This window comes from Rana temporaria, chromosome 3 (assembly GCF_905171775.1).
Source record: "Rana temporaria chromosome 3, aRanTem1.1, whole genome shotgun sequence".
NCBI classification, from domain to species: domain Eukaryota; kingdom Metazoa; phylum Chordata; class Amphibia; order Anura; family Ranidae; genus Rana; species Rana temporaria.
Genome location: NC_053491.1, coordinates 200163551 through 200181703, shown reverse-complemented (window position 1 = coordinate 200181703; position 18153 = coordinate 200163551). Strand labels below are relative to the sequence as shown.

The 18153-nt window shown below is 43.8% G+C and overlaps 1 protein-coding gene across 1 annotated transcript in view; it reads left to right on the top strand.

Moving 5' to 3' along the window:
- PLXNC1 (plexin C1) overlaps positions 1 to 18153 on the top strand; it is a 151119-nt gene that overhangs the window by 59727 nt on the left and 73239 nt on the right. The window contains exons 10-11 of the mRNA XM_040344126.1: positions 12385 to 12515; positions 16457 to 16636. Coding sequence (XP_040200060.1) covers positions 12385 to 12515; positions 16457 to 16636 — 311 coding nt within the window. The remainder of the gene's footprint in view (positions 1 to 12384; positions 12516 to 16456; positions 16637 to 18153) is intronic.

Below are 18153 nucleotides of genomic sequence, written 5' to 3'. Positions count from 1 at the left end.
GCTCAGCTGAAGAACTATTCCCACTTGTAAATTTCTTTTTATACGTGTGAGTAATACAGTACTGACCTTACAGTACAGGGGAGAAAAGCAAGGCACCAAAGTCTAGCTGTATGATGCCTGGCCCTGGGGCGGGTGATCTGACTCTACGCTGTAGGCCGCAGTCTCTCACTCCTGGTCACACACACAGACCTCCTTCTGGCAGTTGAATGGCCTCCAGAGAGGCTGAAAGCAGGCCATGATGTCCTTTTATTTCCCCTCCCAGCAGGCTTTTCTGTGCGCTTTGCATTGTGTGTCCTGTAGTCCTGTAGTCCAAAGCTGGTTCAACAAAACTAGTAATTTCCTCATCCAGACTAAATATCCCACAATGCATGGCTCTGCTTACTTCACAGACCCACAATGCATGGCTCTGCTTACTTCACAGAATGAAGGAAAATCCTAACATAGTTCAGTGGTCACTAGAGGGAGCCAAACTCTAATTTAAGAAAAAATGAACCATTCAACACAATATCTATAGTAGCAACCCCTGGGCTACACATTCCCCCCCACTTAAACTCTTTGGTCCCCAAAGACAGGGAGGAAACCCTTCCCACTTTTTTTTTAAAAAGGAAGGAATAATGTATAAGTGATTTGTTTCAACATTAAAGGGGTTTGTGAAGGTAATTTTTTTTCCTTAAATAGCTTCCTTTACCTTAGTGCAGTCCTACTTCACTTACTCATCCTTCAATTTTGCTTTTAAATGTCCTTATTTCTTCTGAGAAATCCTCACTTCCTGTTCTTCTGTTTGTAACTACACACAGTAATGCAAGGCTTTCTCCATGGTGTGGAGAAAGCCTCTTGAGGGGGGGGGGGTGAGCAGGCAAGTCAGGACACTCTTTACGTTGCAGATAGAGAAAGGAGCTGTGTGTTAGTGGGCGTCCCGACACTCCTGCTCACCCCCTCCCCCCTCAAGAGTTTTCCTCTACACCAGGGAGAAAGCCTTGCATTACTGTGTGTAGTTACAGACAGAAGTACAGGAAGCAAGGATTTCTCAGAAGAAATTTAGGACATTTAAAAGCAAAATCGAAGGATGAGGTAAGTGAAGGGGGACTGCACTAAGGTAAAGGAAGCTATTTAGGGGATTTTTTTTACCTTTACAACCCCTTTAACCACAAAATTAACCACAATCTAGGTCTAACAAATACACACTTTTGGGTTCCTTTGTAACCATCTATACACATTTTCAGTCAACTCATAATCAGTCTTAGAACAGGCCAGGGCAATTGCTGTGTCCCACCCATTGGTGTCAAAGGTTAGAGTAAAGTCGCCCCCCACCCAATTGACAGTAGGGGGTGTTGCATCAGGAGCTGTCCTGCTAATGGTATGAATACGCTCCTCCAAGCTCTCTCCCAGTTTGTCATAAGTGAGTCTTTTGGGAGGGTACACACTTCATCTCAGCCATACTGGAGAGTATGTTCCAGCAATCTGTGTAAAGTCTTTGGCTGTTTCATTAGTATTATCTTGAAGGTTGAGCTCCATTGAAGAGTGCTCGCTTACAGGTTCAGGACTCAACATAGGACATGGAATACAATCCCCTTCTGAGGGAAGAGAGGGATCTTCCTGTTGATCTGTTCTCACTCCTCCTAGATTAAAGCTTTCAACTCCAATAGTGTGATTTGATTCAGAGACTGGTAAATGTTCACCAGAAAAGTCTATCAAGTTCCTTGTCTCTTGCTCAGGGACAACTTCCTCAGCGTTAACCTTCCACACATCCTTGAGGGGTGGCAGTGACTTCAGCACTGGTTCAGGGGACCGACGTACCACCTTATCTGTTCCTGTAGGCTGTGGAGATACCATCTTAGTTTCTTCCCTTGGTCGCTGTGGTAACACTAGCTTAGTTGTTTCCTTTGGTCGCTGTGGCAAGACCATCTTAGCCATTTCCTTTGGTCGCTGTGGCAACACTTCAGTAGCTACTGTCTTTTTTTTTCCCATTCTCTTCAAAGAGCTGTCTGTTGGGTCACTATCAATGGCCCTCATTCTCCTCCTTCTCAATCCTCCTTCCTGGTGAAGACACTGAACTAGAAGAAGACACTGGACTGGAAACTTGTGAAAACACATAGTTCTCCTAACTCTACATCCTCTTCCTTATCCACTGTGGTAAGAATTTCTTTTTGTGAGCATGTCAGAGGTGAAGTAGGTTTTGAAGAGGGCTTTAGGGGTACTTGAGGCACTTTTACCACATCTGATATTGGTAGCAAATGGTTTCTGTGCCACATCTTCAACGGTCCCTTCTCTCCATCAGGTCTAATTTGATACACAGGTAATCCAGGTAGTTGCTTGCACACAACATAGGGCTGAGGCCTCCATCGATCTGTCAGCTTACATTTTCCTAGATTTTTCAGTAACACTCGGTCACCTGGTTGCAGATCCTGTATCTATACTTTCAAATCAAAGTTTTGCTTGTTCCTTGATTCTCTAGTAGACGCATGTATCGGGTTCCTGTTCCTGTACCTGTATCGGGTTCCAGGCACAGAAAGTCAATGCAAACCAGATCTAACAGCTCATGGCTCTGTAAGTGACCCATTGGGGCAGCCCTAACCGGCAAAGTTTTCCTCTGGATACAGGTCAGACATGAGTGGAAATAGCTCTCTACTTCTCCTCTCATACTGGGCCAATAAAACCTGTCTCTAATTAAACAGAATGTCCTTTGTGTTCCTAAGTGACCACGATCGTCATGCAGGGATATCAGAACAGTGGGCTGATGTTTTTCCGGGAGGAACAGCTGCCACCTTTCATCCTTATCTCCAGTCGGGCAACGTCTGTATAACACTCCATCTCTAATTTGGGCCAATAAAACCTGTCTCTAATTAAACAGAATGTCCTTTGTGTTCCTAAGTGACCACGATCGTCATGCAGGGATATCAGAACAGTGGGCCGATGTTTTTCCAGGAGGAACAGCTGCCACCTTTCATCCTTATCTCCAGTCGGGCAACGTCTGTATAACACTCCATCTCTAATTTGTAACCAATCCCTTTCCCGATGTAAGGTCTTTGCTCCCTTGATGGGGCTGTTCAACAATAACCCGGGGTCCTGCTTGTTCAGAGCTTAAAATCCCTAGATAACGGGTCTTGTTCTTGATCTCTCCTCAAATCTCTCTTTGTCAGCTGAGGTAGGCCTTCACCCCTCACCCGTGTCAATCCACAGTAGCGTCTTGGTATTCCAGAGGGGTGAACCCCAATGTATTCCGCAACCACTCTTCCTTTCATGTTCTGATCCATGCCCTGATACAAGGCTCGCACTCCTTTCTCAGACACATGAGTCCATCCCTCTGAGTCTTCCTCCCTCCATTGGGGTCCTCGGGATAGAGCATCCGCAACTCTTCTTCAACTGCCAAAAAGCTCTTTCACATTGAGAGGTCCACTGGGTTTGGACAGACTCTCTTTTCTTGCGAACATCACTCTTCTTGTACCTGGCTTCCTCTTCTCCTTCTCCAGTGACCACTTGCAACAGCTCATTGAGGGGCCGAGCTATCTTAGCAAAATTGGCCACAAAGCATCGGTAATAGGAACAGAATCCCAGAAAATATCTTAACTCGGTTACAGTTCTTGGTCTGGGAAGGGTGATAACAACCTCCAGCTTCTGTGGGTCGATAGAAACTCCTCCGTTAGAGACAACATAGCCCAAATAAGTGATGAATGTTCTATAGAACTGGCATTTTTCCAGTGATAACTTCAGTCCTTCATCATTGGAGGCGGGAGAATACCCTTTCTAACTGACTCTCGTGTTCTTCAAGTGTCCTTCCAAACACGATGATGTCATCCAAATACAGCAGCACCCCTACGAGATTCATGTCCCCCACTGTTCCTTCCATAAAATGTTGGAAATAGAAAAAAAGCATGACAGGCCCTCTTTAAAGTGAGATCTGGGGTCAAAAAGACCTCAGATCTCACATTTCCCTTAGATTGCAATAAAGAATATATTTTTTTTTATTTTTTTTATCCCCTTTAAGACCATTGGACGGAAGTGACGTTTGACGTTGCTTAGGTCATCCAATGTTAGAGAGCCAAGTGGCGGGCCATCTTTCCCTCATTCGGCTCAATGCTACTAAGGGGACAGCTTCGGATCGTCTCCACCACTACCGGCGGTTCCGGTAAGCGTCGGAGATGACCAGAGCGTGGCGGGAGGGGCGCCTATAAAAGTGATCTTGTGGCGATCCTGCCACAAAGACCATGTTTATCTTAAAGATGACCGCCGGCCGATGGAGAAAATACTGGGATTATGGCTAGTATTTCAAGGGGGTGGAACAAAATGCCTGTCTGGAGTCCGGGCTGAGGCTGCCATTCACTTCAATTCACAGACATGGGTCTGCGTTTTGATGTGTGTGTTCTTCAAGTGTCCTTTCAAGTACGATGATGTCATCCAAATACACCAGTACCTCTACGAGATTCATGTCCCCCACTGTTCTTTCCATCAAATGTTGGAAATAGAAAAAAGCATCACAGGTCCTCTTTAATGTGAGATCTGGCGTCAAAAAGACCTCAGATGTCACATTTCCCCTACATTGCAAAAAAAAAATATATATATTTTTTTAAATTTTCCCCCTTTAAGACCATTGGACGAAAGTGACGTTTGACATCGCTTACCTCATCCAATGTTAGAGAGCCGAGTGGGGGGCCATCTTTCCCTCACTTGGCTCCATGCTACTGAGGGGACAGCATCGGATCGTCTCCACCGCTAGCGGCGGGTTCGGTAGCGGTGGAGACTATCAGAGCGTGGTGGGAGGGGGGCACTTCTCCCACCGCTGATAAAAGTGATCTTGTGGCGAACCTGCTGCAGAGACCACTTTTATCTTAAAGAGGACCACCGGCCGATGGAGAAAATACTGGGGTTTTAGCTAGCATTTCGTCTGCCCGTGTCATCCATTTTCATCACATGACAGCCAATAATGCTCTTAAAAACACCCCCTTATTCTCAGAACTCCCATCCCTATGATTAGGCTCCAAGTAGTGGAACAAAATGCCTGGCTGGAATCCAGGCTGAGGCTGCCATTCACTTCAATTCACACACATGGGTCTGCTTTTTGATGTGCGGATCCTTATGGATCCTTTGACTCTGCTGCCTTCCACAAGACTTTGATCGCCATCTCTTGGAACTGTAATGGCCTTGCTCTTGTGCATTCGGACACATGGACTTTAAAGGCCCTCCAACGACTCTCCCTCACTCCCTCATGCGTTCTATTCAGCACAAATAAATATTCCTTACCATTGTTGACATTTTGTATGTGATTCACACCAGCAGACCCTTTTTCTGGAATATGTACTGTAATGCTTTAATTGATCACACATGCCTTTTCATATGTGTAAACACCAGTACTGACAGCTGATCTATGACCAACCACTTTCTGTATTGCATTGTACGTGTCAACATGATTTTAAATAAAAATATTGAACAAGAAAAATATTGTTTTTAGTGGTTGCATTATGTCTCCATGCCTGACTACCCTCAGATGTCTAAGACAAGTTTTACTGTAATTGAGCAGCAGCTCCTCATACCGCTTTTACAAGTTAAACTTGTTGGAACATTTCTAACACATATTTATAAAATGTTTGCACCATACTTAAACTTGTAAATTTTTCAGTGTCAGTAGAATGGTTGTTCCTCTTTCCAGTTATCATGTGTTAAACCCCTCTAATTTAAAAAGTTTACAGGGTATAGAGACTTTTAAAATTGATTAAAAATAGATAAAAATCAATCATATAATGTACCTCTAGTTTCGTTTTTGCATCTAGTTTCGTTTTTGCATGTTATCCTGCCTCTGTGCTAGACAGAGCCATAGAGCAGTGATGGTTTGGAAAATGAAACTAGAATCTCCCAGTACTGTGGTCATCAGGAAACAGACAACCAGGAAGTGTCCAGAACAGAGAAGAATTACAGAAACATCAGAGCAAAAATGAACAATGAGGACATGAAACCAGGACTGCAGTAAGGTAAAGGAAGCTATTTAGCTAAAAAAAAATTCCTTTAGTGACCCTTTAAAGCAGAACTAAACCCTTCTATCTATTACAGCCACAGAAGCTGCAATCTTGATATCTGTTTAATCTGCATTTCTCATTGTGCTACACAAGTGATCAACTATGACACCTGTCATTTGATGGCAGTGGCAGTGTGTCCATTAAGAGCGCCACCCCTCACTCCAGCCAACCCCCTCTGTGTATAATGGATAGATTTATTGCTGGTGACAGTGAGGGGTTCTTTGGCTATGGAGGGTTTCCTCTCAAGTCCTGTTTAGGCTCTGGGACGTGAAGGAAAATGTCCCCAATGGAACATACAATATATTGTGAAAAATATTGGGACGCCTGCCTTTACACGCACATGAACTTTAATGGCTTCCCAGTCCCAGTCCAGCAGCCTGTCATCACACAATTCCTGTCGGAAAATCCAATCGTGTGTACGGAGCTATAGTCCGTAGGGTTCAATATTGAGTTGGCCAACCCTTTGCAGCTATAACAGCTTCAACTCTTCAGGGAAGGCTGTCCACAAGGTTTAGGAGTGTGTCTATGACAATGTTTGACAATTCTTCCAGAAGTGCATTTGTGAGGTCAGGCACTGATGTTGGACGAGAGGGCCTGGCTCACAATCTCCATTCTAATTCATCACAAATGTGTTCTATTGAGTTGAGGTCAGGACTCAGAGCAGGCCAGTCAATTTCCTCCACCCCAAACTCACTCATCCATGTCTTTATGGACCTTTGTGCACAGTCATGTTGGAACAGGAAGGGGCGATCCCCAAACTGTTCCCACAAAGTTGGAAACAGGAAATTGTTGAAAATGTCTTGGTATGCTGATGCCTTAAAGCGGTTCTCCACCCTAAAGTGGAGTCCCGCTGATCGGAACCCTCCCCCCCTCCGGTGTCACATTTGACACCTTTCAGGGGGGAGGGGGGTGCAGATACCTGTCTAAAGACAGGTATTTGCACCCACTTCCGGCCCGGCATTCACGGGCAAAAGACGGGCATTCCGTCACATCCCGTCGCGCCCCCGTTGTGTGCTGGGAACACTCGGCTCCCAGCACACATCGGGAGACAATCGGCGGGCGCGGCACGACTCGCGCATGCGCCGTAGGGAACCGGGCAGTGAAGCCGCAGCGCTTCACTTCCTGGTTCCCTCAGCGTGGATGGCGGGGGGAGCAGCAGAGAGACGAGCGATCGCTCGTCCTCTGCTGCGATCGGCGCTGGACTCCAGGACAGGTAAGTGTCCTAATATTAAAAGTCAGCAGCTGCAGTATTTGTAGCTGCTGGCTTTTAATATTATTTTCCCATGGCACATCCGCTTTAAGAGTTCCCTTCACTGGAACTATGGGGGCAAGTCCAACCCCTGAAAAACAACCCCATACCATAATCTCCACTCCACCAAATTATTTGGACCAGTGCACAAATTGATCTGTATTTGTTGTTGTAATAATACTTTTTAATTTGTTTTTTTGTTTCAGACTTTACTTCAAAGTGCTGATCCCAATTCTCGATCGGTGTTTGCTCCTGTTGTTGTTATACTGTTGTATTGATATTATATTTGAACCTGCCAACAAATGGGTGCTGTATTCTTATACAAGTCGTATCCAGCAGCATATCTTATATCAGTAATTAGCTTAGCGCATGGGTGGCTGAAACATCAATGCTGTCATTAATTCATGTATGAGCAAAAAATGTAGCTCTTTTTTGCTACAACCCTTTGCTCTTTTTTTTTTGTGGTCACTGGGGACTGGTCGTGTGTTGGTGCAAATGACAACTACTTCTGGGTCCATGAGTTGGTCCTCTCAGCTAGGGACTTACATTGCATTTTATACAGGATTGGCCAGGGTATCTACTTTTTAAGCCTTTATCAGTGGTATTTTTTTTTAAGATTCTTACAAGGTCTATTAAAGACTCTCATTTTTACCCTGGGTACTTCCTGTGGTTTCTGGGAGATGTGGTTGCTTACAAAAAACCTTGGGGCAGATCCACGTAGCGCGGCGCATATATCCGCCGGGCGTAGCGTATCTAAGATACACTACGCCGCCAAAACTTTTTTTTTCGAATCCTCAAAGAATTTGTACCGTAAGTTACGGCGGCGTAGTGTATCTTTGGCGGCGTAAGGGCGCGGAATTCAAATGGATGTGATGGGGGCGTGTTTTATGTAAATACGTTGTGACCCGACGTAAACAACGTTTTTTTTTAACGACGCAAGCGCCGTCCGTGGGGGTATCCCAGTGCGCATGCTCGAAATTAAACTGGAACAAGCCAATGCTTACGACGGTGACGTCATTCTACGCAAATCCCTATTCGCAAACGACTTACGCAAACAACGTAAAAAATTCAAAATTCGACGCTAGAACGACGGCCATACTTAACATTGAGTACGCCTCATAATAGCAGCTTTAACTATACGCCTGAAAAAGCCGAACGCAAACGACGTAAAAAATGCGCCGGTCGGACGTACGTTCGTGGATCGCCGTAACTAGCTAATTTGCATACTTGACGCGGAATTCGACGGAAACGCCACCTAGCGGCCGGCGGAAAAAATTCATCTACGATCCGACGGCGTACTAAGACGTACAACTGTCGATCCGAGATGCAGTCGTATCTTGTTTTGTGGATACAAAACAAAGATACGACGCAGGAAATAAAAAATTATGCGGCGTATCAATAGATACCCCAGCGTAATTCTTTTGTGGATCTGCCCCCTTGTATGCAGAAGAGCTTAGTAATTTTTCTTTCATATACATTAAGTTTTAAAGATTGAAAAGGGTTTTACAAATTTACTAAAAACAAAGTCTAGCTGGCACTGAAAGTGTTGTTTTCACAGCAGGAAATGTAAGCCATGCACACCCCACACCACAGATTTAGCAAGCCCTACAGTCATACAGAATTAGCACATATTTTTCATTGTACTTCCTGAAATTGGTAATTATCAGTAGCTGCTGCATGTTTGGAACCATAAACCACTTTTTTTAACACTTAAGAATCGTCAGTGATAACAGTGTGGTTTTTGACCAACTACATTTAGTATGAATAAAAAGTAAGAACAAATAATGACACAAACCAGCATCTGGACTCCTAATCAACAGACTTTAAACTGCTACCAAATCTCTATAGGCTCTAGTTGGAATAGGAATCAAAGAGAAAAATTAAAATTGCCCTCCATAGTGTAATAAATTCAAATAAAGGGATGTTTATTGCAAATAAATGGACTCTAACATCAAAATAGGCTTTGATATCGCGTTGTGACGTAACGCGTAGTGCGTGGCCGGAGACCGGCCGCAGACAGGAAGTGAGGTGAGAAGGCGTATAAGCGCTGTGTTTTTATTCTGATGCAATTTTAAAGCCTATTTTGATGTAAGAGTCCATTTATTTGCAATAAACATACCTTTATTTGAATTTATTACACTATGAAGGGCATTTTTTATTTTTTTTATTTGATTCTTATTCCAACTGAAATCTATAGAGATTTGGAAGCAGTTTAAAGTCTGTTGTTTTGTTTACCCTATGGATTTCAGGAAGGCGTAAATATACCAGTAATCCTGGAGTGATATCTTATCATAGTTTTGGTCATTCACGTTTTTATTATTAGTTCACTTGGTAGCGCGAAGGACCTTCACCCTTAGTTTTTACATTAGATTGCCAACCAGTGGCGGTGCGTCCATAAGGGCGCACAGTCGTCGCTCCCTCGCTCTAGCCACCCCCTCTATAACCAATAAATAGATTCATGCATTGCAATCTATCCATGGCTGCCGCTGCCACCCCTTATTCAGGCGCCCGGGCCCTTTTCGGGTGCTGTTACCCGTCACCTGATTGGCTGAAATGACAGGCGCCGCTATTGGATGCCTATCAGGAGGAGAGGATGGGAGGAGAGGATTGCAGGAGACGCATGGAGGACCCCGCTCATTGCCGTCACCTGCCGCCCCACCAAGACAGGGTAAGTGGCGGGCAGACGGCGAGCGGGCGGGGGGTCACACTGGCGGCATTCGATGGCGCAGTGGCAGCATTTAATGGGCACACTGGTAGCATTTGATGGGCACACTGCCAGCATTTGATGTCACAGTGGCAGCATTTGATGGCACAGTGGCAGTGTTTGATGGGTGCAGTGGCAGCGTTTGATGCCACAGTGGCAGCGTTTGATGGGCACAGTGGCAGCATTTGATGGGCACAGTGACAGCGTTTGATGGCACAGTGGCAGCGTTTGATGGTATAGTGACATTGTTTGATGGGCACAGTAGCAGCGTTTGATGGGCACAGTGGCTGCTATTGATGGCACAGTGGCTGCATTTGATGGTACAGTGGCTGCATTTGATGGCACAGTGGCTGCTTTTGATGGCACAGTGGCTGCAATTGATGTTTTTTTTTTCAGTTTGTTTGCAACCCCCCAAAAATTTTGAGCACCAGCCACCACTGTTGCCAACCCTCATGAGCTGAGGAATACCATCAAATCTTTGTACTTTAAACAGCTGTATAGGAGAGGAGAGGGGGCTGCAGTTTCAGCTCTAAAGCTTGTCTTTGTTTAAAACATTTTCTCTTGTATTAAAAGTTAGAACTCAAGATATGTTTTTATTGATGAATGTGTGCAAACTGGAATGATTCCTGTGGCACCAGGACAAAAAAGAGGAAGTACAGCGGTGTCCAAAGTTGGTGGAGCACTATAAAACTAAATGGGGAAAAAAGGCAGGGGGGAGAGTCCAAGCACGTAGACTTGTCAAAGTCACATGACCAGCTCTTCTTTAATCATCAAGCTCTCTCTTATGTACTGGTAACTGAACCATAACCGAATTGTAACTTTGCTTCTAGCTGCCATAGTAAAGTTGTAAACTTAAACTTTAAGTGTTATGTCATCTTCCCTTATTTCTACTTACAGAGGAACTGTATCCAAAACATCATGATAGAAAATAATGTTTTTTTAGCAAGGAACATACATTCCACATTAATAATTATGCTACCAAAATTAGTGTGTTCTGTAAATTGCCACCAACATTGCTCCTGTTTTTTCTTGCCGGAGACTGCCATGTTGTCAGCAGATTGGTCTCTAGAGGCTCAGATTTTCAACACAATTCCAAAAATGGAGAGCAACTGAGCAAGTGTATTACTGTCTTATTTTTTAATGTGTTACATACTATACCGGCAAAGGGGGCCAACCTGAAGTGATCTAGCAGGACTTACCGTATTTATCGCGGTATAACGCGCTCCCGCGTATACCGCGTACCCCTAAAGTTGCCCCGAATCCTGTGGAAAAAAAGTTTTTTTTGTACTTACAGTTTTGGTGTCTTGCGCGGCGGCCTCGTCGGGTCCGGCGTTCGTCTGCGACTTCGGGTGTCCTCTTCGTCGGGTCCGGCGTCCTTCTGCGGCTTCGGGTGTCCTCTTCGTCGGGTCCGGCGTCCTTCTGCGGCTTCGGGTGTCCTCTTCGTCGGGTCCGGCGTCCTTCTGCGGCGTCCTCGCGTCCTCCCCGCTCGTTTCTCGCGCCGAGTTTGAATACTGCGCCGACATATACAGAGCGCAGTACACTCGTGTATTGTCGGCAACGCTCGCGCTGACGTCCTGTACGTCCAGGACGTGAGCGCGGAAGGTGCCGAGACTGCCCGACTATACCCGAGTGTACTGCGCTCGGTATATGTCGGCGCAGTATTCAAAACTCGGTGCGGGAAAGCCGGTATCGGCGTATACCGCGCACCCACGATTTTTCCCTGATTTTCAGGGCAAAAAAGTGCGCGGTATACGCCGATAAATACGGTAATTTTCTGACTAAAATTCCACTTTGAGTATGGCATTAGCCAATTTGAGTCAGCCTAAATGCCTTTAGGTAGCCTGTAGGGATTGGCTTTTGATAACTCTTAATGAATATATGAAGCTTACTTTGCTACCTGTTGGCTAGAAGGTATGATTGACGTCTTCATTGGCCACCCCTGTTCTTACTCTTTTGGATACTGTGTGCCATTCCTTTACTAGTCAAGTGGAAAAGAAGGAACACTGCCTATTTAACCTGGGAAACAGCTACACATCATTGCACTTGCACTGAGTTTTCATTAGAAATTTGGTTCTTTCAAGATTTTGAATGGTGGGAAAGTACAGTGGGGGGGCATACAATTATCATATGCCCCTGTTAGTTTTCGGAGGATCCCATGAACATCTGTGCCCGTTTCTGAAGCCATGCATGGCACCCTGTACAACAATATGTTTGCAGATGCCAAAACGTGTATTTTTTACATTTATATTTTTACTAGAATTGTCACTTTTTTGATTCAACAAACAAAATGCACATGCTATTAAATGGTTGATATTTGGTTAGAACCGAATAAGCCCAATATACTTTGGAGAAAATGTGTTAATTTTAGATTTTTCTTCCTAGGTGCCAGGGCTGAAGCTTATAATATTTTCTTTCGCACCCAGGTCAAGATTCAATCAGTATACCCTTACAGGATAACCTATGCCGGAAAAAGGAATGTTCTGATTACTGGAGAGAATTTGAAGAATCTAACAAGATTGTTTTTAGTAGGCACCAGCAGCTGCAAACCACAAGAGTAAGTTAGAGCGCACCAAACACTTTATGTAGCATGTCCATAGTTATATACCACCACATAGTTTAGTGAAATGCAATGTTGGACATACATAAGCAGATCTTTTGCCAACAAATAAGGATCCAGCATTTTTCTGCAAACTATTCAGCAATCGGGGCATTTAAAATTTCTAATTTGTATTATTTCTTCCATTGGTCCTATGTCTTATCAGGCAAATTACAGTATTGTCTCATAGAAGCATGGAATTTTGCATGCAATCAACATCTTTGCACTTTGGGGGTTATTTACGAAAGGCAAATCCACTTTGCACTACAACTGCAAACTACAAGTGCACTTGACATTGCACTGGAAGTGCAGTCACTGTAGATCCGAGGGGGACATGCAAGGAAAATAAAAAAACAGCATTTTAGCTTGTACATGATTGGATAATAAAATCAACAGAGTTTCCCCTCATTTCAGATCTGCCCCTCAGATTTACAGTGACTGCTCTTCCAAGTGCACTTTCAAGTGCACTTTGCACTTTGCATGCTGGCAACAAAAGTGAGTACACCCTAAGTGAAAATGTCCAAATTTGGCCCAAAGTGTCAATATTTTGTGTGGCCACCATTATTTCCCAGCACTGCCTTAACCCTCTTGGGCATGGAGTTCATCAGAGCTTCAGAGGTTGACACTGGAGTCCTCTTCCACTCCTCCATGATGACATCAGAGTTGGTGGAGGTCTCTAACCTTGCGCTCCTCCACCTTCTATTTGAGGATACCCCACAGATGCTCAATAGGGTTTAGGTCTAAAGACATGCTTGGCCAGTCCATCACCTTTACCCTCAGCTTCTTTAGCAAGGCAGTGGTCGTCTTGGAGGTGTGTTTGGGGTCATTATGTTGGAATACTGCCCTGCAGCCCAGTCTCTGAAAGGAGGGGAGCATGCTCTGCTTCAGTATGTCACAGTACAGGTTGGCATTCATAGTTCCCTCAATGAACTGTAGCTTTCCAGTGTCGGCGGCACTTATGCAGCCCCAGACCATGACACTCCCATCACCATGCTTGACTGCAGGCAAGACACACTTGTCTTTGTGCTCCTCACCTGGTTGCCACCAAACATGCTTGGCACCATCTTAACAAAATAAGTTTATCTTGGTCTCATCAGACCACAGGACATGGTTCCAGTAATCCATGTCCTTAGTCTGCTTGTCTTCAGCAAACTATTTGTAGGCTTTCTTGTGCATCATCTTTAGAAGAGGCTTCCTTCTGGGACAACAGCCATGCAGACCAATTTGATGCAGTGTGCAGCGTATGGTCTGAGCACTGACAGGCTAACCCCCCACCCCTTCAACCTCTGCAGCAATGCTGGCAGCACTTCTACAACTATTTCCCAAAGACAATCTCCGGATTTGACGCTGAGCACGTGCACTCAACTTCTTTGGTCGACAATGGCGAGGCCTGTTCTGAGTGGAACCTGTCCTGTTAAACCGCTGTATGGTCTTGGTTACCGTGCTGCAGCTCAGTTTCAGAGTCTTGGCAATCTTCTTATAGCCTAGGCCATCTTTATGTAGAGCAATAATTTTTTTTCAAATCCTCAGAGAGTTCTTTGCCATGAGGTGCCATGTTGAACTTCCAGTGACCAGTATGGGAGCGTGAGAGCGATAACACCAAATTTAACACACCAGCTTCCCATTCACATCTGAGACCTTGTAACACTAACGAGTCACATGACTTTGGGGAAGGAAAGTGGCTAATTGGGCCTAATTTGATCATTTTAACTTAGGGGTGTACTCACTTTTGTTGCCAGCAGTTTAGACATTAATGGCTGTGTTGATTTATTTTGAGGGGATAGCAAATTTACACTGTTATACAAGCTGTAACCTCACTACTTTACATTGTAGAAAAGGGTAATTTCTTCAGTGTTGTCACATGAAAAGATATCATACAATATTTACAAATGTGAGGGGTGTACTCACTTTTGTGAGATACTGAATTGACACATAGCTTCACTATTTTCTTGGCACTGAGATACAGCATGTATAAACATTAGAACAGTCAGATCATGCTTATTTTGGGTCAGTAAATTAAAGTATTATTACTGCTACCAAAGAAAAAAGGCAAGCAAAATTGAATAGCAGATATTCAGATTCTTACAAACACCTATTCCTGATTTTTTTAAACAATGTATATGACAGAATCACACAACTTGTGACTAACGTATGACTCCTACTTATATACAAATGTGTTTAGTTTAAAATTAAATATTTTTTAATAAGCTGTATGTTATTTTATCATTTCAAAATGTGAAGCCATAACCATAAACAAAATATAAAGGGGTCAATGCATACAAGCACCTTGGGGTACTGTATTTGTCATTGGTCATCCTGATGTACTGCATATTACTTTATTGCATTCTTAGTTCTGATTGATGATATGTTAACACCCATACCCATAGGGTTAAACGTGATCAAACTTTTTCTGAAACCACTACTTGCAGAATGCGAAAATAGTCACATGTACTCTTTGTGTTGAGGAACACATTAGTGGGACTCTGTTAGCCAAGAAACAATATATGTTTACCCACTGGTTCAGACAATGGGATTTTTTCTGAATGAAAGTCCAGGACAAACCTGCCCCATTTACAAAATGTTTACAAGACGGAAGAGCACAAGGATGACTTAGGGATAACCTTATCATTGTTATGCTTCTTCATCATTGTCCAATCAGGGAGCTGAGGACTTAAGATTAACCTCATGATTGTGATGCTTCTCCTTCATTGTCCAATCAGGTAGCTGAGGCTGGGTTCAAACTGTATTGGTTACCTGAAGAAGGAAAATGTGAAATCACAGACCTTACTGTGATGTCAGGCAGAGATGTATAGATTAAAAGACTGGCTGAGCAGAATAATAAGTAATTTGATTCACTTACCGTATTTATCTGGGTATTGCGCGCTCCGGCGTATAGCACGCACCCCTAATGTGGACCCGCATTCCTGTAAAAAAAACATTTTAGTACTTACAGATTTGGTGTCTTGCCATCGGCAGCCTCGTCGGGTCCGGCGTCCGTCTGTGCTCTGTGACGTTTATGCGTGAGCACGAGCGAAGCCAAGCCTGGCCGAATGTAGCCGAGTGTACTGCACTCGGTATATGTCGGTGCAGGCATTCAAACTGAGCGCGGGAAGTGGGTATCGGCGTATATCGCGCACCCACGATTTTCCCCTTATTTTAAGGGGAAAAAAGTGCGCGGTATACGCTGATAAATACGGTATATACTGTATGTTTTTTTTTTTCCTTTTTTTTTCTCCCCTTTTTTCTTTCCCCCCCTTCCCTCCCTTTTTCTTTTCCCCCTTTCCCTCCCCCTCTCCCCCCCCCTTTGCCTTCTTTCCCTCTATTGTATATTATTTTATCTATCAAGTTTAATTATAAAACCATACCTACCCCCCTCCCTCCCTTATCCCCTAATGGTTTGTTCCTTCCTATTTTTTATCTTCTTTTATCTTCTGTTGTCATCTATTATTTTTCCCAGGTACTCCTGCGATGATTTGAAGTTTTTCCATTGTCTCCATCTTCTATTATATGTATTAAGTTGGCCCACATCACTACTGCATAGATATTCCATTTTACTATAGTTTTCCACTCTTTTGAACCATTCTTTCATCTCTGTTTTTTTTGTACTTAGAAATTTTTTTGGTATCAAACCTTTTGCAGCATTTATCAATGGTGGAATTAATGTTTTCCTATAGCTTATATTTAATTCTGTTGGTTCATGAAACACACACGCTTTTATGCTATTAGATATCCTTTTTCCAGTTATTACTTCCACGTGTTTCCGGATTTTCTGCCAGTATTCCTTTATCTTTGCACAGTCCCACCATATATGTGTAATATACTGTATGTTTTAACTGATTGGTTAAGTGTTGATTTCTGGGGTATAGCTGCAAATACATTTACTGTTTTTTCATCGTTAGAGTTCAAATCAAAAAAGAAAAACACTGGAACGACACACATGCGTTTATCTCTCTGCCAGTTGCCAAGGAAGTCAAGCAATTATGTGTTCAATGTGAAGGGAGGTGTCAACAAGGCCCAAGCATCTTTTATGTATCACTGCCCACATGTTCTGTGAATGATCCAAATGTTGTGTGGCTCAGGTAAAAATGATCAAGCTAAGCATTGTAGTTTTATTTTAGTTTCTGCTTGTTTAGTCTTGGCTTCAATTAAAAAAATAATCTATACTAGGATACAATTGTCTGTCTCTAAGCCCACCCCAGTTAAGCTTTAGACATTATTCTAAAATAATCAGCTAGAAACCTTACTAACATATCAGCCATATCTCTCAAAAACTCAGCAATATATAAATGATGACTGATTACCAAATGTTGCAATAGTTTGCATGCTTTAGCAGAGCTAATTATCAACAGTGTTGAGAAAATAGAAAATAATTTGATTTAATTTGGTGCAAAGAGGAGTTATTGGTGTCACTGCAATATTCTACATCAGTGGCTCTTAACCTGGATATGAGTACCCTTGGGGGTACATGCCAGACTTTCAAGGAGGAAAAAATAATAATAGAGGAACAGTGATTTACCCACTTATGTAAGGCATACTGCCAGCAGTGTCACTGAAGTGGAGAGCCAAGTCTGAGGAAGAGGAGAGAGCAGGGAGGTATGGGGGGCTGTGCTCTCTCTCCTTTTCACTGTGCGGTTTCAATGCCATGTGGGAAAACGCACAGGATTTGCTGGGTTTCTCACATCGCATCAGTGTGAACCTAGGCTAAAGGTAGAGAGGGAACTGTTAAGACCAAATTACGCGGCCAGGTCAATATTTTAATAAAGGATTTATCACAAATTAAAGTGGTTCTAAAGGCAGAAGTTTTTTTTTCACCTTAATGCATTCTCTACATTAAAGTAAAGAACCTTCTGTGTGCAGCTCCCCCCACCCCTTGTACTTACCTGAACCCCATTTCGATTCAGCGCTGTGCCTGAGAGCAGCGTCTCTCTCGCCTCACTGGACAGAGAGGCAAAAATGGGAGCCATTGGCTCCTTTCGCTATCAATCACAGCCTAATAGGATCAGTAGTCAGCGGATCTCACCACCTTCTTCGCCTGTTGCGTAGACTCATCCCCTTCATCCCGGAAGGAGACACAGCAGCAGTAGTTGGAACAATCATCAATTCCTGACTCGACTACCCAAACTCCCTCTACCTAGGGCTTCTCAAATACCAAATTTCATGTCTACAAGTTGTCCAGAACACAGCAGCCAGACTGGTTCTGGACAAGCATCCTCCATTGGCTAGCCGTGAAGGATTGGGTTACATTTAAGACCCTTTGCCTCACTCACAAATGTACACAAGGAAAAGCTCTGCAATACCTCTGCGACAAAATAAAAGCATTACACTCCAAGTTGCCCCCTCCAGTCAATTAACCAGAACCTCCTCCACATCCCCAAGACCCGCAACAAATCAAAAGGCGAACAAAGATTCGCAGTCCAAGGACCCCGGCAATGGAACGCTCTACCCGCGGACATCCGCTTGGAAGAAAGCCATATGCCCTTCAGGAAGAAGCTTAAGACCCATCTCTTCTGAAGACACAGGTGGACACTGGCTGCAAAAGCGCCTTGAGGCGATTTAGTTCACGTTTGTAGCGCTATACAAGTTATTCATTCATTCA